This window comes from Tyto alba, unplaced genomic scaffold (genome assembly GCF_018691265.1).
Source record: "Tyto alba isolate M040663 unplaced genomic scaffold, T.alba_DEE_v4.0 Super-Scaffold_14, whole genome shotgun sequence".
NCBI classification, from domain to species: Eukaryota; Metazoa; Chordata; class Aves; order Strigiformes; family Tytonidae; genus Tyto; species Tyto alba.
This window is the reverse complement of record NW_024881276.1, coordinates 483,178-505,623: the sequence shown is the minus strand read 5'-3', so window position 1 is coordinate 505,623 and position 22,446 is coordinate 483,178. Positions and strand designations below refer to the sequence as shown.

Sequence of the window (22,446 nt, the reverse complement as noted above, 5' to 3'; positions counted from 1 at the left end):
ACTGAAATCACTACTGTGCTGCTTTTTTCTCGTACCTGCCAGAGGCCAAGCAGCTCAACTCTTTCAGAAAAATAATAGTTTCATCTTCCCTAGCATTGAACGATACAGTGTTGACTGGACAGGGGCCATCAGAAACCTTCTCAAGGAGTAGCTGCTTTGTGTCCACTGGAACGTCACCCACAGCAAAGTAATAAACGGCTTCGACCTGTCATTAAACAGAAAAAAAATGGGAATTGGAAGACATTGTTTTAATAGGTGCCTGGTACTTATTGAAGAACTGTCCTGTGCTCAGTACATGTAGGAAAGTTTGGTAGAACTGATGCATTACTTGGGCTATAATAAGATCTTCAGATCTTTGGTTCTCCCTCTCATTTACACTAGTAATTCAAATGAAGTCTACACAAAATTTCCTGAAGTGAGAAGAGAACTTGGTCCACAGCCCCTGGGTCTGATTCTGCCCAATGCAAATACCTTTTCACAGAAGTTAACTGAAACCAAAGGGAGGTGTCAGGAAGAACAACTGTATTAGTCAGGACAAGGCTCTGTGCCACGTTCCACTTTTATGAAGAGAAATGCTATGGTGGTGCCTTGCCAGGGCTGAAAATCAGTAGGAAATTTTACACCAGACATACTTTTACTGGAAGCATGTATTCTGAGGGTAGGAAAGATGCATCATTCTTTGAATGCTGCTGTATCTGTAATACTAAATACTGCTGGTATTTACAGATAATTTGTATCTTCTGCACTTTTCAAGGCAGAGGGAGCTTGGCAGGTTTATTATGACCACACACACTTATATTCTGAAAATGTTATTGTGAGAAAAGATAGAAGCTGAAGAAATGTCCTTTAGCCATTTCTTGAGTGCTACGTTATGAGGGATTTGATGTTACGTACACTTACCCATGCTAACAATCCTCATGGCAAGTACGCTTCTTGAATTTTCACCATCATTAAAAACAAGTGTAACTACGGCTATCTCATGATGATGCTCAAGACAGTAAGTATAGCATATTATCCCTATTGCATGGTACATACCAAATGATAAATATCTACTAAAAAGTTGTTTAACTGAGAAAATACACTCCAATATGTCTAGGAATCCCAGGACATGCACCGCAAAAGAGAATACAACTATTTGAGTCTGGGATGGCACTGCACCCACATCATTTCATGCACTAGTAAAGCAAATTCAGTATCACCTGTAAGTGTGCTCATGCATTTCCACTGCTGCCTTTGATGCTGATCTATAAATTTCATCTTCCTGAGTCAACAGACCGGCACATGAACATTTTTTGTCCAGTTTTTTGTCTACTAGAAGCTTCCAGGCTGTAGGATCCCTGTACTGTCCCACATCATAAGCATGTTGATACAAACTGACATGGACTTCTGGATTTCAAGCTCTCTCCCTCCTCTACCTTTTGACACAAATACTTGGACTAATCCTGGAAGACATCTTGGGTCAACACTGGAAGACATCTCTCCCAGGCAGCCCAATCTCAGGCTAGACCAGGCAAATTAATGTGGCAGCATCTCGCCACCTCAGGCTTCCCTTGGATCTCGTAGAAGGGGAGAGACACTCCATGTGGGAGGCAGAGCCCATAGTTACAGGCTACACTTCCTGGGGAGCAAGCAGGTCTGTGGTCAGCCAGGTGTCCTGGCATCACTGTTAATACTAGACAAATATTAAGGTTAAAGAAAAGAGTAAGTGTGTTTCATTAGAGTGCAAGATTAACAAAATACTTACTAGCTTTAGAAAAAGGTGCACAGAAACAAAATGAAAGAACTCTTGCACCTACCTGTGCTTTTTTTTTTTTTTTTTTTTTTTTTTTTCTAACAAGGTTCCCTCTCTGTTTCATCCAGCTAAAAAGCTATCCAAGCATGCATAAAGCTCTCCTAGCTGAGACCCGGTCCTTGGACAACACCTTGTTCCTATTCCTTTTGCTGAAGAGGCTCCTGACCTGAGGGAATGCATGCATATTGCACAACCACTTTTCCCTGTGTTCCTTCAGATTCACATCTTCTCTCCCTTACTCTTAAGACTGACAATAATTCATAAACTTGATATTCAATAAGGATATCAATTTTTCACACTTCCTCCAAAGGACTTATTTACTGCCTGCCTCTGCAGCTTTCAAAATGCTGACATTTCTTGGGCATTGCTGATGCAGAACCAACACTTCACAAGAAAATAAATTGCTAGCCACAGATAATTCACTCTACTTAACTACAAACCCAGCAGTACCATACCACAAAGGAAATGTCCCTTACAGATTAGTGGGGAAAGGTTAAAACTTCTCCATTTAGTCCTTCGTATTTTGAAAATGATAATTTATGCAGCCACCTAAACAAGCAAACAAACTTCATACAAGAACACAAAGGAGAAGAGCATGAGCAGTTCCTCAGAGTCTTCACCTTGGCAGGGAGGTGTGTTTTGGGGGGGTGACCCACACTTTGCAGAGCGGCACCTGTACGGAACCGCAGGTTAAACACTGCGGACGCACCTGTGGCAGGCAGAGCTCAGAGGATTGCAACCTTGCAGCAGAGCGATTCTGAGCTTGGGACTGAGAGGTCATGAGGAAAGGAAATCTGGGGAGTCACCACACATGGGAAGAAAAGCTCAGCTAAAGGAATGACAGGAAAAGCCAAGTCTAGGGAAAAAAAAGAGCTATTGTTTCAGAGCAATTTCTGTTGATGAAGCCAGTTCTGAGGAATGAGTCATTTACAACCGTTCAGTGAGTACGCAGCTCTTGCCTGGGACTGAATGGGGTCTCCCCCAGCCTGCAGTGCAGTGGAGCCTGCACTCAAGTGAACTGTCAGTTATGAATAATAATGACTGTATTTAGGAGTAACTGAGGTTTGGTTTATGCTGAGCACCTGCCACAAGTGACTCCCCCAGCTTACCCACTAGCCCACCAATGTCCAGAAAAAAATATAATAGGTATCTCACTGTTGAACAGATTTTAATTTCTGTTTATTCATATGCAGACCCACCAGGTCCAACAAGATTTTTTTTTCATCCAGACAATACTGAAATCTGAATACAGTCTTTTTTGTTTCCCACCAGGAAATCAGTAATATACTAAAAATTGAAAATGTTAATACCATTTATGAAGGAGGCATTTTAAAAAGCAATCACAAAAAAACCCTCACTGTTGCACAATTTGTTCTTCACCCAGTTCCTCTTTAATGTAAGTTTCCAAACATCAAGGTTTATCTGGATGAAAATCCACCAGCACAGAGAACCAGAAAGAAACTGAAGCCAAATTTACCTTCTCCTTCAAGTAAGGTCTCAGAATGAGATTTACAAAGGAGTGAGGATTGGATCTGTGCACAGGGTTGGATCTTAATGGCAATGAAAACCAATGATCCGGGTCCATACACAGTAGGCCCAATTTTCCATTAAAGTTGGGTGCTAGGGAACTGTAACAACGTACATTGCAAGCAAATTTCATAAAATATCTCTAATAGCCCAAGTTTTAAGTGACTAGCTCAAAAGATGGCATATACAGTTTAAGTCTTGTGACTCTGCTACAATGAATAAAGTAATATGGTACTTTTAGTAACAGACAGAATTTAATTGCAGCAATACCTGTGCGTGCTTTGTCTTTTTGTCCTGGAAGAAAATCTAGCTATAACCTGGCTGGTGAAAAAGGTTTGCATATCCCTACCATGAGTTAATACTTAAATAAATCTCTGTAACTACTATTGTGGATTTTAAATATAATTTTTCATGAGCGCTTTGGACACGTAACAAAATAAGAATGGTTTCCCTGTCTTCAATAATGTTGATACTAGCAATTTTCTCATAAACTTGAAGCCCTGAAAAACATATATGTCGAGGTGAAAGGGAAGATGTTTTCTCTTTCCCTTAATGACTGGATAAGTTATTTATTCTGTGTACTCTAGAAAAGGAAATAAACAAGTTTCTGCATTCAAAATACAGTACATTTACATAAACAGGCCATCAGTAAACATAGTATGCAGCTACACTTGGGGAAAAAAAAAACAACTTTCCAAATGCTCTCATTAATATTTATCTTTTCAATATTCATCAGGGCAAATCACAGTAGCTAGTCTGGCACTGAATATTCTTGGATTTACTTGAGGCTTCTGAAAAGATGTCTGAGCTTACCGCCTCATCACCCATGGCTTCCAGCAGGGCTTCAGCAGAGTTGGTATGGCTGGCAGCTGTCATGCGGTCCAGCTTCCAGAGCCATGTAACAGCAGACTTTACAGTATGCTCAGACACAGGAGTAGATTTCTGTTGCCACTTCAGAAGATTCTGAGCAGCCCTGAAAATTACATCAACTATAAATTAGAAATAGTGCGAATAATGCTGGCAGAGCACAAGAGTGGAGCTCTGCTATTGTTCCATTCCATTCTTAAGTAATAATTACAATAAACCACAGATAAGAAACCTAGACTTGCAATAAAAGTAGAGGGAAAATAAAAGCCTTAGAAAAATTGCCATTTTTATAAGAATTTTTGAGACAACTGTTTCAGAAGTAGGGTCAAAAGAGCTAAAGTACTTTAAAAACAGTTCCTAATTCATACCTCCCCTTAACATCAAAACACAACCCAGTTTTTAAAATACGTGTATGAAATAAAAATCTGGCTTCCACAGCTTGCTGCGTGACCTCTGTGTCAGGCCATTTTAACTGCCATACTTTTTTTGTAGTAGGGCTGATCTTTATCTACCCACCAAAATAAAACTTGTGATGCTAAGCTTTTTGATATTGTAATTGATCAAAGGCCTTTGTCTTAACGGCAGTACAGAAGTACAAAGTGTATGAGCATGTATGTCTGTGCATTTGTACATGAAAAGACAGAAAGCAAAGCAAAACCCAGCTGGTTCCACTATCTGTGGCATTCCCTCAAGCACTATTTTGAAGAGTTTCCTGCAAATCTAAAAGACAAGAATGTTTTCCAAGATTCTTTTAAAGTAATAATGGATATGCTATATTGTCTTTTGTCTCCCTCCTGCACAAACAAACAAATAGATGAACACAATTACTGTGCCTCAATTTTGACTTGGCTTTGCAGATAATTTTTAAAGAAAATGTTTTATGTGCTTCTCAAAAGCTATGGAAGTTATCTTCTACTTTTCAAATCTCAATTGTATCACAAGCTAGAGAACTAAGATAGGGCACCAGAATCAAATCTGGAGGACAAAGCTGGTGTAAAACAACTTTAAGAATCACAGTGTAGATGCAAGTTATTATTGTGGAACCAATTCTAAAATTATATGACCTAATTTGTGCATCGTTTTTTTCCTAGTCACAAAATTCCACTCATCTATCCAAACCCAAGCTTACACACTCAAACCTTTATGTATATATGAGAATATGTGCAGAGATACATAAATTTGAATAGCTGCTTCTATTCTTCTACTTGCAACTAAATCCAAATGCATTTACTCATGTTAGGGAACAAGCACTTGTCTTTTGTTATGGAAATCTGGTATTGTTTCCTACTTCTGCTACTGATTTCTGTGACCATGGAAATCTATAGAAATACAAATGACTATGCCTGTGCCTAGGACACTTGGGGGAGTGAATAGTTAGTTGTAAGGCAGAAACCTGTAATGCCTAAAGACATAATGCCTAGGCAGTCAAATTGGACCTCACTGTTTGACGCTGTAATACTTAGATGCCTGAAGAGCATTTCTTCCATTGTAAAGTCCTCCTTATCTTTCTGTTTTTCTGTGCTGCGTTTGTGGAAGGCATATATGAGTATCTGGGTTTTGTTAGTCTTTGTCTGCTCTTCAGGGTAACAATGGTCTTCTCTTAAATGGAAGTAGCAAGCTCAGCATGACTGTGGGTGAAACTTGGTGGAAAATCTACAGATGTTACCATGACACGAATCAGGACAATTTCCACTACAGAAAGTGTATTATCCAAACGTGCCTATCTGGTATGTGACTCCTTTTTATTCTCCAGCAGTGGGCAGGTATGGACTTCTTCATTCAGCCTGGAGAAGAGAAGGGTCTGGGGAGACCTGACTGCAGCCTTTCAATACTTAAAGGGGGCTTATAAGAAAGATGGGGACAGACTTTTTAGTAGGGCCTATGGCAACGGGACAAAAAGTAATAGTTTTAAACTGAACGAAGGTAGATTCAGACTAGATACAAGGAAGAAATTGTTTACGATGAGAGCAGTGAGACATTGGAACAGGTTGCCCAGAGAGGTGGCAGATGCGCCAATGCCCCCTCCCTGGAAACATCCCAGGTCAGGCTGGACGGGCTCTGAGCAATCTGACCCAGCTGAAGATGCCCCTGCTCACTGCAGGGGGGTTGGACTAGATGACCTTTAAAGGTCCCTCCCAACCCAAACCATCCTGTAATTCTACGATTATATGATTCTTTCTGCTTACCGAATGAGGTTGAATTTGGCAATTTGGGTCACCTGTTCCACAAGTACCATAGCAAGTGCATCCAGACATAGATCAAATTCTCTTGGAGCCACAGTGCCAAAATCCAAAACAATGACAATGCACCGTTCTTGAATCACTCCAAATATCTGCCGGCTCTCACTGGTTAACCATTCCATTCGCTGCTTATATAGCTCAATAGCTCCCATTAGACAATCCACAAAATGAAGAATCAGTTCTTTTTTGGCTGTCAGCTTTATTTAAATAAGGGAGAGAAAGAAATTGAACATCAGAACAAATAACACAAATGCAGCCCCAAGCTTAGAACAGCTGCAATAGCTGGTTTGCAAGTGCCAGATATGCCAGCCAAGGTAGGAGTGAAAATAACCCATTTTTCTTCCACTGTTTCAAGAGCAAATACTTGACAAATGCATCTAAGCTATAAAGAAAAGACACTGCATTTTGTCCTAATTGCTTTTCATAATCTTTCTGTATGAGCATGGGACAGTGCCAATGGGTTGTCTGACTTGTCTGTCTCAAGACTGGAGCAATTAGAATGAGCTGAACACAGGCAAGGATGTAGAAAGAGCTGCAGAGCAGATGGGTGAACAAACAAGGGCACAGAAACTTTGTACCCTCTTAGACTAGAATTTTGACTGGCTCTTAAAATTTTGTACAATGATACAAGGGAGCATGGGGTTTGGTTTTGGGACACTTCAATCTCCACCTTGTCTTTAGCATCTGAAAGGGAAATGTAAAGTGTTTCCTGTTTCTACTACTATTTCACTAACAATGCCCTGCATTACAGATTAACTATTTGTGGGTAGGTGCTTAGATAAATTAGGTTGAGACAACTGCAATCAACAACTAAATATTCCCATACAATATCAGATGATATAATTCCCATACAATATCAGAATACAAGATGAGAAAAACCTAGATTCAGTATTAGAATTAAAACCAGCAGACCCTCCCTGTGAATATATGTATACACATTCACTGTGCAAAATGATCCGTGGGTTTAAAAATTCACCGCAGGCTCCAGTAAAGGCATTCCCCCAATATCTCCGAGCCATGTAAGCTAATTTACCAGCTACCTCCTACCCCCGACTACCATTCCGGACTAAGTACAAAACCTTGGAGATACAAATGTTTTTAAACAACAGCATTTCTCAGGGAGAAGATATTTTGTGTGTCAGTCTGCATACTTCTTCCACTCATCTCTATTTCCTTCTGTTCTTTAATGTCAGTTAGGGCCCTGTAATGTGCCTCCCAGATACAGAGTCTCAGGCTGTCTGCCAAAGGAATGTAGGCCTGGGAAGAAGCACTTAGAAAATCCAGTTTCCTCTTATGACAGCCAGACTCATACAAAGAGGCTTACTGCACTACACCAATCAAGCTCCATCTTAAAATAAAGCAGTTTTCTTGCACCACCCCTTCACTTGGCCAGTCCAGATTCCCATTTCCCTGAGAGCTGGAAAACTTCTGACTGTCCAGCCTAAATTTATTCACAGCACTTCATACCCATTTATTCTTGGACTAGCATGTCTTTTAGCATAGAAAACTACAGCTTTTTCCTATCCCTGTAATTTGCCTTTCTCTAGGCATTCAAGGGCAATAATGCTACCCTTTGTCAGTCTTCTTCAGTTTTACGTACGTCAGCATCAACCAAGCCCTTTTATAAGATCAGCGCTCCACTGCAGTTCATCCTACTAGCTCTTACCAGTACCTGTTCTGGTTTGGTTTGCTTCGTCTCAACACGTGGTAACTGTACACAATATTCTACACAATATCCTAAATGAGATCTCACCAGATCTTGTTTAACAGCATTGCTACCTTAATGATACCAGAAACGTCTTTCCGGCTGCTCATAACATGTCCTAAGATTTAAAGATATTATGTAGATACTTCATATGGAATTAATGTGAAAAAAATAGACAAAAATGTTCCCTGAAATGGTTCTTTTCCCATTTTTAAGCCTTGTGCCTCAGAAGTGACTCCAGTTATCAGAAAAAATGACAAGCCATTTGCTTTTGTAAAATCCTTCATGAATTAACTCTCTCCCCTCCTCGCTCACATGCGTATCTCTTCAATCAGAATCCATCCTCTTAACAATGGGGCCGCCAGCAGCTGTTGCTAAGACATTCCTTAGAACAGGAGCCTGGGCAGAGATCCAGCTAGCTGTCTCTATAGAGTAGGCTGAGCCTTTTGTGACCTGCTGGCACTAAGCAAAGCAGCGCTTTGCATTGGCAATGACAGCGCATTATATCTTCTTATTTCAGCATCCCCATTTGTTTTACTGACTATGATTTTATTTTTTTTAACTCAGCTAAGCATCTTCTTTTTAAGTGTTCCCTCTTTCAAGACAGGGTAAATGTTGCTTAGAAACTGCAGCCTTGTCTGGAAAGATTTACTGCAATGCTGCACGAAGGCAAAAGCATAAGACTTTGCAAGGGGAAAAAAAGAGAGAGTTATCTAGCTTCCCTACCACTGATTGTTATCACCAACAGTTTGACAAAACAAGGGAAAAAATGATCAAAAGATAAAGTTCTCACAAAGAACCTAAGTATTTAATGCCATAGGGAGATATTTTAGTCACATCATTCTGCTAGTGATAGTAACTTCTAAGTGCACAGGGAAGTTAGCACCAGTCAGTCACACTTACATTATACACGCTGCCATCCTGTGCTCTCTTGTATTGAGGAAACAAGCCATCCGCATACCGAGAAGCCACAAGTTTCCCCAAGGTGGCCACATAATCTACAGTGAAGGTCACAAAAGATCAAGTTGATAATCATAAGGATTACTTCAAACAAGTATTTTTCAGGTTAATGTGCATACCATCTGTACCGAACTATACAGATGCGTAAGGCACACGCATCTTTACTGAACTCTTCATGTTAAGAAACTCGAGAGAAATTCCAATTATGATCTTGCTTTACATTTTTTTTCTGGCTATGTCTATGATGGGGCCCTGAGGGCACCAACAGGCCTTGATTACCCTGATCAGCCTCAGCTGGGGTTTCCACTCGCGGGGCACGGGGCCCTGGGCACCCAGGCTTTGCTTTAGTTGTGTTGTAGGTGTAGCTGTCTCAAGTTCTGTGAGTGGACCTCTCTTCTGGATAGACCCCTCAGCCCTACATTATAGCCTTGTCTCCAGTCCTGTCTCCTGGATTAGGATCGAAGCCCTTTGTTGTGGCCTTGGCTCTGGCTCCATCTCCTGCTGCTCCTGGCGGAACCCCAGGCATGGCTCACCACCTCACCCTGTCTGGGACAGCCGGGGCCACTCAGATGCTGCAGGTCTGCATCCTGGTCGGCGAGGGCACTGCCTGGGCTGCGGTGCCTTTTGGCTCCTGGCCCATTCACCCCACATGGAGCAGCCCTGCTCTTGCTGCTCCTTGCCAGTTTAGCCAGAAGTGGGGGGAAAAAAAAAAAAAAAAACATTCAATCATTTATAAGCCAAAAAGCTACACGGGACTTTAATAAATTAAAGGTTTAGGCAATTAAACTTCTGTATTATCCATTTACCTCACAACAGGACTTGCAAATATTTGTCCATCAAACAAAATAAAAAATCTGGTACAGATAATGATGTTCTCTTACACAATTAAATGAGTGCAGAAGTGGGTGCAACTAAGGAAAAGGTTGCACTCTGCTCTTTCAGTAGCTAGAAATCTACAGGATCTCCACTGATAGGAAAACATTAGGGGTGGGAATATTTAACGTCACAAAGCAGCTATTCTGTACAGCATGCTGCCCTGCTAAGCTAGTACGTTCTGCTCCTAAAATTACACTGTAACAACATTAACCCTGCTTAACAGCTTCTTCCTCATCTACAGCAGACAGGATTTCAGGATCTGCAGGGTTGATCTTTGAATGCCCCATGGACGCAAGCCAGCCAAAATTTTAAATTATGCAACCTAGAACAATTGCAATACATTACAATTCCTCCTTCTCAGACGGCAAGCTGTTCAAAGAAAAGAATATCTTACCATGCTCTGCAAAGCACTATTATGGCAGTGATTAATAATTATCAGCAAACTCTTCCCCTCCAGCTGTCAATTAACTGCAGATGAACGTTTTTCTATAGTCTGACTTTGCACGAAAAGCAGACTGAATTCTAACCAAATTTAACAGCTTCCTTAAAGCTGGATCCCTGGAAATATACGCTTCCCAGGGAGGTTAGCCAGCCCTGATGACCAACTAGTAGATGGCAGATTATGGTATGGCATACATTATATCTGCCATCTAAAAATGGATAGAGATCTTACGGTGTGTTATTTTCAGGAAAAAAGCTAACAGCCTCAGCAGCACAAGTTATTTCCCAGCTATAGCTAAATTGGAGAGGTTCTGAAGTGGAGCCTAGGGTAAAGCAACAGTACAGTTGAGTAGGGAAAGCCCTTCTCAGATCCTAAATCTTCTCAGATTAAGAAGAGGTGGAGTTCCTCAATTCTCTGAACTGGCAATGTCAGCAACTGTGGATACAGCTTCCCTTTCTGCCATTATCATAAGAGACATTGTGAAAATCTCCTCTGTGTACACTGGGGTGCAAAATGATTGTGACTCTATAGACTATTCAAAGTCAAGGGTTTTCTTATTATTCCATTTTTGATTTGTCTTATACCTTTCCTGTGCTGGAATCCAATCTGTGACAAAATCTGGGATAGGGACAATTTGTTTCTTTTGAGCCCATGAAGTTGAAGCCATTTAGAAGATGAAACGAGGGCTTGTACATCCATGTCCCACTGACTAACTGCCAGTCTTCTTTCCTTCTCTTTTGATTTCTTCTTCTGGGCCTCGTGGGAATCTTCGGGATCTTGTCTGTGCTTTGAATCAAAGGCATCTGTTGTAAAGAGCAATGAGGGAAACTCAACATTTATACTTTAACCAAACGATTCACTTGAGTTGTCTCCTTTACCTGTACTCTGTGGTACCCTGTACACATACAGCTCACCTCTCGTCTTATTATGCTGAACAATGTTCTTAATCTGGAAAGCTGCTCTCAGTCCTACACGTCTACTCGCTGTTATGTCTTTTTATTCATCCATATATACTTACCCTCAAGCTTTGAAAGAAAATGTGTCTTGTATGCTGAAATCCAAGCCCTGAAATCTAAGTCCAATTTGTCAAATGGCAATTCTTCCAGCTCCCAAGATATCTCTCCTAAGTCTTGGGAATCAGAACTCATAATAGGCATTCAAATATTGACAGATCACTACATGCACATTAGAAGCATTATGCAATAAAAAAGAATTTCTTAACAATTATATGTTGAAGTCCTACCAGAAGCAATAGCAGCACCAGCAGCAGATCCTGATTTAATTGCAAGGCTGGTGAAACTTCCTTTCCTCACATCATTTATGTCAAGTGTAATGGTGGTTCTGGCAGTATCAGCTCCAGGCTGTGATGGGTCACGTGCTTGCACAGGAAATCATGGGCATGAAGGTCCAGTTTAAGTTCTACAGAACAACAACTGTATCTCAGCACCATTGTGCAGTTGGCTGGGCTAGCTCCACTTGCAACTGGCAGCAGAGGCAGCCCAGAGCCTCAAGTAGTTGAGGCAGAAATGGAAGCGGTAACAGTAATGCCTCTGTTCCTCAGCACAGAGGTTCTAGGAGGACTCTGGCATTTCCTGTTCATTCCCAAAATACTCCGCATGAGCTAAGCTGGCTCTAGTTGATTAAATGCCCTTGCTGTATCTAAGTTTACTTTTTGTGGACTTCTGAAATCTCTGTCCATTTTGTCAGCACCAACATTACCTGGAGTATCCCAGTCCCCCATTACCCATCTACTGTAAGCTGGCTGTAAATGTACCACATGGATCAGACCGGTCAGAACTCTCTGCTAAGATCAAATATTACAACAACTGACCTGGTTACAAAGGTTCACTAGATAGACTGTTCCTCAGTTAATAATACATAAAGGAAATGAGACTATCTTCAGAAATAATCTTTCTGTGACAGTAGGCTTCTATATGGTGCAGACTGGCACCAGCTCCTTCAGTCGTCAGTCCTACGAGCAGGGTGCTGGGCTGGCAAGCCTGTGGAGGTTGGCATTCAACCAGCCCTCCTCCTCCACTCAACACAGAAGCAGCAGTGACAGATGTTAACTCCAGAGAGAGAGAGGTGAAGGTTTGCAGCTGTTGGAGCTTTGTTTATAGTCACTTGACCAGTCATTCCCAGTTTCCTCCTCCAAAAACACAGAAAGGTCAGCACAGTACCCCACATGCAGCACAGGTGAGAGTGTCACAGCTTCAGAATGGCTTGTACGCAGCCAGCAGTATGCACACCACAATGCTGCAAACAAAGCTGGAAGTTATCCAGGAAAACATGGGATCTATGCAAAAATAAGCCTGAAATACTCACAGTCACGCCAGGCAAGTCTCTTATGTGGATTGCCAGTCATGATAGATCTCTTGATTGGCAGCTCTTCTTAAAAACCTGGGGAATTATTATGTTTTAAAGAAATTAAACTATCGCCATGTACAGGTCAATATGAACTGGAGACCAGCTCCACAGGCCCAGCCAATAATAAACTGCAGAAGGTTGAGATCAAGATTTTCCTCAAGGAAAATAATATTATAAATTTAAAAGGACAGCTACTCCCCATGTCAAGAAAGGCTGGAGCCAGATTTGACAGGGAGTCCCATAATCAGAAATGGGAAAGTAGGAAATTGGTAATATAGTTTTCCTTTCTTCCCTATAAATTATCATAAAAAAGAGCTGCTGTGGAAGTTTCCACACAGATATGCTAGAAAAATAGCATAGTGTGGTGTTTTGGCCTGCTGTCAGCCAGTTGTATAATATTCTATTATGGCTTTGCATTATACCTTACCTTTGCTATAATTCAATTTATGACTAAACCTGGGAGTATCTGAGACAATTTTGTGAAGAGATTCATAACTTTGCCTATAAGACTACAAGATGATTCACAAAGAAAAAGAATTATGTGTGTATACATGTAGGTGTATGTGGTATAAGGCCCAACCGTGAATGAGACACCACATATGAAGACAAAACAAAACGCCAGACAAAGCAAGGTAGCATATATTGGCTGAGTGTATCGCTTTGAGACATGGTGTTTTGCCACTTACTTGGTTCTTCTTTTAATAAATAAGATGAATGAATGAGGAATATTTATGAATCACTAGCAGGCCAACTGCTAGCTATTGTCATGAAGCAGTTTTTCCTAAGGGAAAAGCAAAAATGGGATAAAATAATAATCCCAAGACTTAGCCTCCTCCCTCTTTCTTCATTGCAGAGCTGAACATGTTATTTATTCCTCTTACATGGGTTTAAATACCCATGTGGAAATATATAAACCATTCCAGTCTTTGTCCCGCTGATGCAGAAACACATGAACAGTGTGAATGGCAGGGGACTTCAAAACACCAGGACTCTGTTCTGCACCCAAACACCCCAGGCGTCGTGCAGACGATGCCCCCAAGCAGCACAACCCCCGACCAGCCCGGACTTGGTGTCACGGCAGTAAAAAGGAACCCGTGCCACGGGGGAGCCACGGCTGGAGAGCCACCGGACTTGGGCCACTTCTCTCTCGGGCTGCAGAAACAGTGCCGCAGCGCTCTCACGGCAATAGCTGAGGCACATTTCGAGCAGCAGCCCGCATCACAGAACGAATCCCAGGTGCCACCTCACGTTCCTGATGCCCAGGGGTGTGGCGACAGGTCTCCCCTTGGATTAGCCTCCAGCATCACCCCCGGCTGCCTGAGCAGCACCCGGACGTGAAGTGCTGGTGCCGTCGGAAAAGGAGCCTTTGCAAGGAGCCAAAGCGACTTCCAGCGACAAAGTGAGTTTACCTCAGGTCTTGGAAAGGCGAGTCGAAAACCGATGACAGCCGGGATAACCTTCAGCCCAAAGCCTGAATCAAAACGAGTTATTTTCGAAAGGTGGGCGAGAGTTCAGCCGGGCACCTCTACCCCTCCGCTCCAGCCGGAGCCAACCCCCTGCGAAAACCCGCACCCACCCCGCGCTCCGGGTTTTGAACGGGAGCGTCGGGCAGCGTTCGCCGGGGCCGTACGCCCAGCGGGGACGCCTCGGGGAAAAGCCCAACGCGCTCCAGCCCGAGAGGCCGCAGCGCCCAGCCCCGGGCGGGCAGCGGGGCAGCGGGTGCCACAGCGGGGGCTGCGGAACGAGGGGGGCCCGACCGGCCAGCGGGGCCGCCCGGGGGGCGGCACGGCCGTGTCCCCCGCCGGCGCCCGCCAGCCGCGGCCGCGCCACGCCCCGGCGCCCGCCCTCACCGCCGGTAACCGGCCGTGTCCCCGGGCACGCCGCAGGGACCCGGGCGGGGAAGGGAAGCCGAGGCCTCGGCGGGTGGAGGGCCGGGAGCGAGCGCCACGCGTGTCCCCGTCCCCGGGGCCGCTCGGCCCGCCGCCCCCGCAGCGGGACCCCGGGGACCGGCCGTGCTGGGGGCTCCGCCGCCGCCTCTCCCCCCCCCGCGCCCGCCCTCACCTGCCCGCGGCCGCCGCCGCCCGCCCTGAGGGGACGCTGCTGTCCCGCCTCCCCTCAGCCCCGTCCCGCCGGGCCCGCGCCCCGGCCCCGGAGGGCGGGAGGGAGCGGAGAAGGCGGGAGCGGGGGAAGTGAGGGGTGAGTTCATGGTCGGGGGGCGCCACAACGGCTCCTCGGGGGCCAGGAATGCGCGAGCCGACTTGGAGAGTCGCGGAGGGCCTGTATACAGCGGATCCGAGACTTCTGGGCTTGTTAATTCTTAATTTAGACCGAGCCGCTGACAGTATTTATACGAAGAGCAGCCGCGCGTCCTTTAAGTCAGCGGAACGATGCGCATTGCGGGGGAAGTGGCATGCTCCTGGTGAAGCCTGACTGAAAATTATTGCAGTGTAGCAAAACACACAAAAAGGTGTGCATCGTGAACCTCGATATTAAAAAACTCCCGCTGATGTCAGATAGCCAGAAACCCAGGTTTATATTTGCAGCACTTGGGCTGTAGATGTCTGCAAGCGTAGTTTCCAGCGAAGAAGCAGATAGTGCTGAGCTCTGCGCTTTCTCTGTTTTGCTTCGGTTTACTGTGTAATCACAAAGTAATAAAAGATGGGTCGCTTCGTAGGCTGAGCGGGTCAGTCTGACCGACCTGCTGCTGTTCAGGTGGCAGTGCAGACCGGCGGGCGCAGACGGGGCTGTGCTGCGGCACGCCGAAGCATCGGCCTCATTCCCCCGAGATGGCTGGGGAAGCAGCGAGCGGGAAGAAAAGCTCCTTACGAGGCACGCGGCTGGGACGGGAGCGCGGCTTTCTGGAGCTCCAGCTCCGCGTGCAGTTGGAACCGAGGGATTAAAGACTAGCCTGGGCATGGCAAGTCCCTCGGGACTGCTCAGCTCTTCCCCTGAGGTATAGAAAAGGCATTTATTTCTCGGGCATGAAACAATTTTCCATCATATCATTAAAAATAGTAGGTACCGAATGTTCTCAGGATCCTTTCGGACACCGCGACTGCCGCCGTAGCACAAGCTTCTTTAGAGTCCCATGGGTTTTTTTAGGGGGGGGCTTTTAAAATTTCTCTTGAAAGTGAAAGTGCAATGGATTTATAAGTAGATCCCCAAAAATCAACCTAGTCCATCTCTTGATTTGTTTTGCTGCTTCCAGCAACGGATTTTTTTTTATCTAACTCCCCAAATGCTTCACTCAGGTTTTCCTGCACTATACAGAACAAGTCGATCTATTCTCCTGCCTAAACGCCTGTAAATGTAGTCATTGCGAGTTTTTTTAAAAAAGTGATTATATGTGCTGTAACTGTCTATGCATAGAGTCTGCCAGAAACCTTCAATCTAGGCTTGGCTACGCTCAACAAAAAGTGTTGCAAGAAAACATTCTTTTGAATGCTTTGAATTGCAGGGCTTGTACAACCGCCTGACAAGCCCAGGGGCAAAGGCTGGCAAACACAAAGCTACTTCTAGCTCTCACAGGCTTCGTGATCAACTAGCTGTCATCTCTTAGGTAAAGATCTTAGGAAAATAAAATGCTCTCTGCACATCAAATAAACATTGTTCCTTGTTCACGTGGAAGCCCTGCTTTGGCCACTGCCCACCCTTGCAACTCATGCGGAAAATGAAGAATGTATTCTCCAGATGCTGCCTGCTGAATGAGGCAAGGCTGAATAATAAAGGAGGCGGGGATCCAAGTAACTGGGAAGTGGGAATTCATTCCTTGTACAGGGTTGATAAAAATAAATCCTGAGCCGTTCTGTCATCTGACCTTTAGGCTGAATGACAAAGTGATATTGATGGGTGGAAAGCATGTTATTATGTCATTCATTAGAGAATGTATTGTAACTCAGGCCTGAGATGGCATTGGCAAGCATGACGTTGTCATGACTAGAATATTTCACCCATCAATAAATGTATTTGATCATGTTTTCTTATGGCTAAAAGGTAGCATTGTCAGCATTTCTCTATATTGGCACTTACAACATGAAACTGTTGGCTTGGTTTTTATGATGATTATTTTTCAACCAAAATAAAAACATAAACCACTCTTTTTCTGTCTTCCATTAAAAAAATCCCCCCACCAACTCTTTAGCATATTCTCTTTTTTTTTTTTTTTTAATAATTAAAACCACATTTAACATAAATTTGCAAAATTTCTTTATCCATGCAAAGCATTGTATGTGGTGCATCTAATCTAACTGCTGTCGCATTAAGAAAGAGGCAGTCACTTAGAGTGATACATGGGATCAGTAAGTATCAATACTTATGGCACTAATGCCTACGGCTGTGATAGTACAAAGTATGGAGCCTCACCAGGAAGTTTAACACTGTCACACATCCTGCTCCACAGTGCCATGCTTCCTGTTGACTCCCTCTCAAAGAGGGACAGGAATCAGTTGCAAGTGGTAAGGAAAAAAAAAAAAAAAAAACAAAACAAAAACCAAAAGCAAGCTGGATTGAAGGGGCTGTCCTTACTAGACACATTGTTTATAGTGACTGTCTAAAATAAAAATCCATAGACCTAAAAACCAGTTTATCAGCACAAGCAGAATATAAAAGCATAAAAACAAAGTCAAAGAAGTGAAAAGCTTTAAACACTTCTTTCATGTGTATGTTGTCTTCACCCTTCAAGAGCCTCCCAAAAAAATTTCTTCATGGTATGTCTGCAAAAGTCAGAAGTAAATGAGCTAACCATAGAAGAGCTGACGCTGGTATCAGCGGTGGTATAGCGACACGAGCATGGGATTTTGCTTGTTCCTGCCTAGAAGGCAGGCAAATGAGGCAGGACAGAGCATTGTGCAGGAGAGCTGAGTTTAAGGCAGGCTCAAACACATCTGTATGGCGTTGCACTGTACATTTACCTCAAGAGAAGTATTTTAAGTTTCTAGACATTCCTTAAATTGTTCCTTCGTTTTTTTAAGATATTCCTTAAGTTCTGCATGTCAGAACCGTGCAGCCTACAGCCTGTGACTGACTTACAGCCCACGGGCACCTTGGTTTGTCTAATGCGGACTTTGAAAGAAGTAATCACACTTTTGGGTGAGGACATTGTAGGGAGGTGGCATCAAATGAAAAAACAGGCACTGAGTAGCAGGAGAGTGGAGGATGAAGGGAGGCATGGGAAAGGGCAAATGGGGCTAAAAAGCTAGAGACAGGAGGGGAGCTACAGGGTATGTGACTGATGTGCAGTGGCAGGGAGAAGCGAAAATTCAAGCTGTAGAAGTGGGACCCACATTAAAGACGTGGATATACGTAATAGGAAAACAGGGAAGGGCTGGACTGGCATGGTGGAAGTGGTGTGTATAGGGGCTTTTTACCTCTTGCCCCACAATCTGCATAACAAATCGGATGTGCCGGATAAACTGTGAGTCCTATGCAGTGGGAGCACGGGAGTAGGAGACTAATGTCACTGCACAGAGGTCTAACCAAACTGTAATAGCAGTAGAAATAAACTGTTAGCCATAGAATAATAATAAAAAGCTGGGCATCTCCTGTGAATGTGTAGTGCCCGTGTTTAGAAATCTAGTTTCAGGCCTTGAGGAAAGAGAGTCATGTTTCCAACAGAAGTCAGTGACTGGTTGTCGTCAACAGCCCACCTCTGGTTTTGAGTTGTGCAAGTCTTCTCTACATAGTCATTCTTTGCTGCTTCCCAAAGCTGCCATGTGCAGTCTTGTAAGAAGGATGGTTGCAGAAGATGCACATAGCAATCTGTGGCTTTTATTTTTTTCTCTTCTTTTTACTTTTCTTCAGATCTATACTTAACTAGAAGTGTTTCCATACTGGCAGGAGTAAACAAACTTCTTAATCCCCGCAAATTTTTATCTTCCAGTTACCACATGTAGCATGACCAGGTATTAATGGAGGTGAGCCTGTCACTGAAGAAGCAATGCTATGTGGAACAGTGCATAACAAATCAATCACAATTTAAAAAAAAAAAAAAAAAAGAAAAAAGTTAAAAAGATAGCAGTGCTCCACGACCTTTCTGTTTAAGACAGGCGCTGCGCATCGAGGTTTGCCACTCCCTGGTAGCCACACGGTGTTTGTGTCTTCTGGAACGGAGTATGAAAGATATAAACGCTGCTGATTTCTCACAGCCCTGGGGTGATATTGCCTTGCCTACAGCACATTAATTTCTTTCCAGGCAGGCTGCTTGCACAAGCACAAAAGCATGCTAGCAGGCACCGTGCCCATACTGGAGAGACTACACGGAAAGCAGGAGTATGAGGCATCAGCTGTAGGGAAGTGCTTCCTGTCCTCCTCAGCAAATAAAGGAGAGGCTCTCACAGCTCTTCTTCCCCAAGTCCCCCATCGGTGATGTCCTCCTTCCCCTTTCTGGAAGTCGCTCTTGTTTACAGCTTGTTCTCGAACCTAGGGGTTCTTTTGAAGGGGAGTATAAAGAAGTGAACTGGTTTCTTACTCCAGTGAGGAATTGCCTCATTTGCCATGGTATCTCTCTCCATCATTTTCCCTTCTCTGTCTTTCAATCGCAGTGTGATTCTAGTTAACATGAGTAGAACGTCTCTGCCTGCTTCCACTCACATCTGCCCACTAATACCCTTTGGGCTGTGAACCCCTGGCACAGAGCATATCCACTCCGGAAGATCTGGAAAGTACTTTGAGCATCATAGGCACTGGTAGTCTAGAAATAGTTTAGTGTAAAATGAGGAAAGACAGAACAGGTAAAGAGACTGGGAAGCATATAGAGCAAAAGTGAGAAAGTAAGGTGTTGTTGGTTGTTTTTTGTTTTTTTTTCTTTTTTTTTCCCCAAATGCTAGTACAACAGGCAAATGAAGGAGAATAATGAAGGAGACTAGTTTAGAAAGCAGAACAAAGTTCTTAAACATGAGAACAGTGAGGACCTGGAACAGACTTCAAGTTGGAGTATTGGTGGGACACAAACAAAAGATAGAGGTTGATATACAAGGGACCAAAGTGACCAAGAAGGTCCTGCCCATTCATCTATTCTTAGGAGTAAGAATGCAAAAATGCTAAATGTAGGATATAAAATAAAAGAGGATAAAGAGGCATAAATGGAGAGAGAAGAGGAGTGAGAGAAGGAATGAGTAGATTAATTTGCACTGGAGAGGAAATTTTCAATGGAGTATTTGAAATAAAAGCAAGTAAAACATTATGAAAATTTGCTTTGTGTTCAAACACACTGAATGTGGAAAGACATTTGGGGCACAGCTCATATACACATCATGACAGAAGTTTATACCAAAGATGCTTCGATTGTTTGGGTGCCAGAAGAGTTCCAAAATCTAACAAATATTCCACAGAAATGTCTAAAAGCTAGTAAATAATGGCAAGTGGAATGCACTGGGATGAACCAAAGCTAAAAGTTTATGCTTCCAAAGCGAGATGGAGAATGAACAGTTTCTTCCAGTAAGGGGAGGTTTGGTTTATCATAAGCGCTGGGGAGCAACAGTGATGAGTCTTGCAGTGGTTTGTGGAAACCAACAGATTCAGTAAGAAATGACAATTGTGCAAATAAACTGAGTGTCATCAAAAAAATTTAAATCTTTCTGGCAGCATCTGGTGTGAAAGAGCAGAGACAGGTCATGTATGACTAAGTCATCAAGATACATCAGAGCCCCTGGGATTCCAGCCAGGTTGGAGGCAACTTTTTGATAGTAACTAGAGGCTGAATCCAGCTCAAAGGACATGCATTTATAACGCAAATAGACTTTATGAAAGTCAGGTTGTTTTATTTATAAATATCTAGAGCCACACCGCATTCACAGTAATCTAGCTGTGCCAGGACCCTACCATCCATACTCAAGTCAAACAGTCAATGCATGCACAAGGAATTTTGTCATTGCATTTTATTTCATGTGCTTGCCCAGGGTGTTACATGTATTTCTGTCATGTTGTCTGCTTTCTGCAGAAAAATATTCATCCACTAAAAATCCTTACAGTGACTAAGCTTATGAGAGCAGAGAATGTTGGGAATGCCAGAAAAAAGACCACTAATTGTTAAAAAGGAATATATTTGTTAAGAAGTCCATCTTGTATAGCAGATAGCAGGAGAACTTCGCTGCAGCAGAAAATCAAAGTGGGTATGTTAAGATTTCTAATCAAGCCTAGACAAGAGATACTGTAATATTATTGTATTACTGCCAAAACTATAGCAGGGGAGGGGCAAGAGAGGCACCAGCTGAGGAAAATAAGCCCAAGTCCCTGGAGCAGTGGCTGCTGCAGATGGAGGTGGCGTGAGGGCGAGCAGGAGGGAGCCACGGATGAAAGCAAGCACAGCGGGAAACAGGGGAGAGGAATGCAGAAGAACAGGAGCTGCCCCGAAATACCCCGCTACCATTCTGCCAGGCATACAGTATTTTGTAACACTAAATTCAACACCTTAACGTACAAATGAAAAGCCTACATCAGTAAGCTGATCCAGTGTAGACCAAGTTGGGTATTTCACCGGGGACAGCTGTGAAAGCAGCTTTTTCCACGCTAGGTAAGGTTGATCTGGACTCATCTGCTCTTCAGTCATTAAACATACAGCAAAGGGCAGTGCATCAGCTCGCACAGTTTTTTAAGCTAAACGGTATTACTCTCTTTGGTGACTGTATTGTGGTGCTATACAGGGCTACCTGGGGATGAGGGTGGCAGGTGGCGTGCTGCTTGTCGCTTAGGCCCGCGGGAAGGGGCTCTCCTGCGAGAGGGGTGCTTGATCCGCGCCAGCCACCCACCCTGCGCGGCAGGCCGGCGGGGGGGCCGGGTCCCCTGCTCGCCATGCCCCCCGCGCCTCTGCCTGCCCAGGCGGAGCCTGCCAGCTCGCCCCTCTGCCAAGCACCAGGCGTCCGCCGTCTGTCTGTCCGGCTGCAGGTGTGGATGGGGGCAGGGAATGAGGCCGGGGCCTGAGGTGTCCCGGGGCCAGGGGAGCCTGCGCTCCTGCGGCGGCCGCGCCTGTCGCCCCGCTCCTGCCCGCCGCCCGCCCCGGGGCCAGGGGGCAGGCGGGATGGACGGCCTGGCCGAGGGGCAGGCGGGATGGGCAGCCTGGCCAGGGGGCAGGCGGGATGGACGGCCTGGCCAGGGGGCAGGCGGGATGGACGGCCTGGCCAGGGGGCAGGCGGGATGGCCAGGGGGCAGGCGGGATGGCCAGGGGGCAGGCGGGATGGGCGGCCTGGCCAGGGGGCAGGCGGGATGGGCGGCCTGGCCAGGGGGCAGGCGGGATGGGCGGCCTGGCCGAGGGGCAGACGGCCTGGCCAGGGGGCAGACGGCCTGGCTGAGGGGCAGACGGCCTGGCTGAGGGGCAGACGGCCTGGCCAGGGGGCAGGCGGGATGGGCGGCCTGGCTGAGGGGCAGACAGCCTGGCCAGGGGGCAGGCGGCCTGGCCGAGGGCCTCGCCGCTCCGCCGCTCCCCAGCTGCTGGGGCTGCGTGCCGGGAGGGAAGGGCTCAAAGCCGGCCCGCAATCTTAGGGCTTCGGGCTGAGATCGCAAGGCTGGCCAGGAAGAGGGATAAACAAGATTTGTCTCCGTCTGTAAATGCAGCATCAGCCCAACAGCGGTCGCTGAGAGATGATAAATGTCGGTCCTGAAAGCAACACTGATATCCAGGCACTGTGTTTATACCCAGACCCGTGTCTTGGATAATAAATTAATTACTCTATATGCG

At 44.8% G+C, this 22,446-nt stretch overlaps 1 protein-coding gene across 1 annotated transcript in view; it reads right to left on the bottom strand.

Moving 5' to 3' along the window:
* VWA3B (von Willebrand factor A domain containing 3B) overlaps positions 1-14,539 on the bottom strand; it is a 78,607-nt gene extending 64,068 nt beyond the window's left edge. Inside the window, exons 1-7 of the mRNA XM_042788258.1 lie at positions 14,186-14,539; positions 12,735-12,809; positions 10,994-11,212; positions 9,035-9,129; positions 6,373-6,623; positions 4,133-4,292; positions 36-205 (exon numbers count right to left, since the gene is read on the bottom strand). Coding sequence (XP_042644192.1) covers positions 36-205; positions 4,133-4,292; positions 6,373-6,623; positions 9,035-9,129; positions 10,994-11,212; positions 12,735-12,774 — 935 coding nt within the window. The 5' untranslated portion in view covers positions 12,775-12,809; positions 14,186-14,539. The remainder of the gene's footprint in view (positions 1-35; positions 206-4,132; positions 4,293-6,372; positions 6,624-9,034; positions 9,130-10,993; positions 11,213-12,734; positions 12,810-14,185) is intronic.
* Between the last annotated feature and the right edge of the window lie 7,907 nt (positions 14,540-22,446).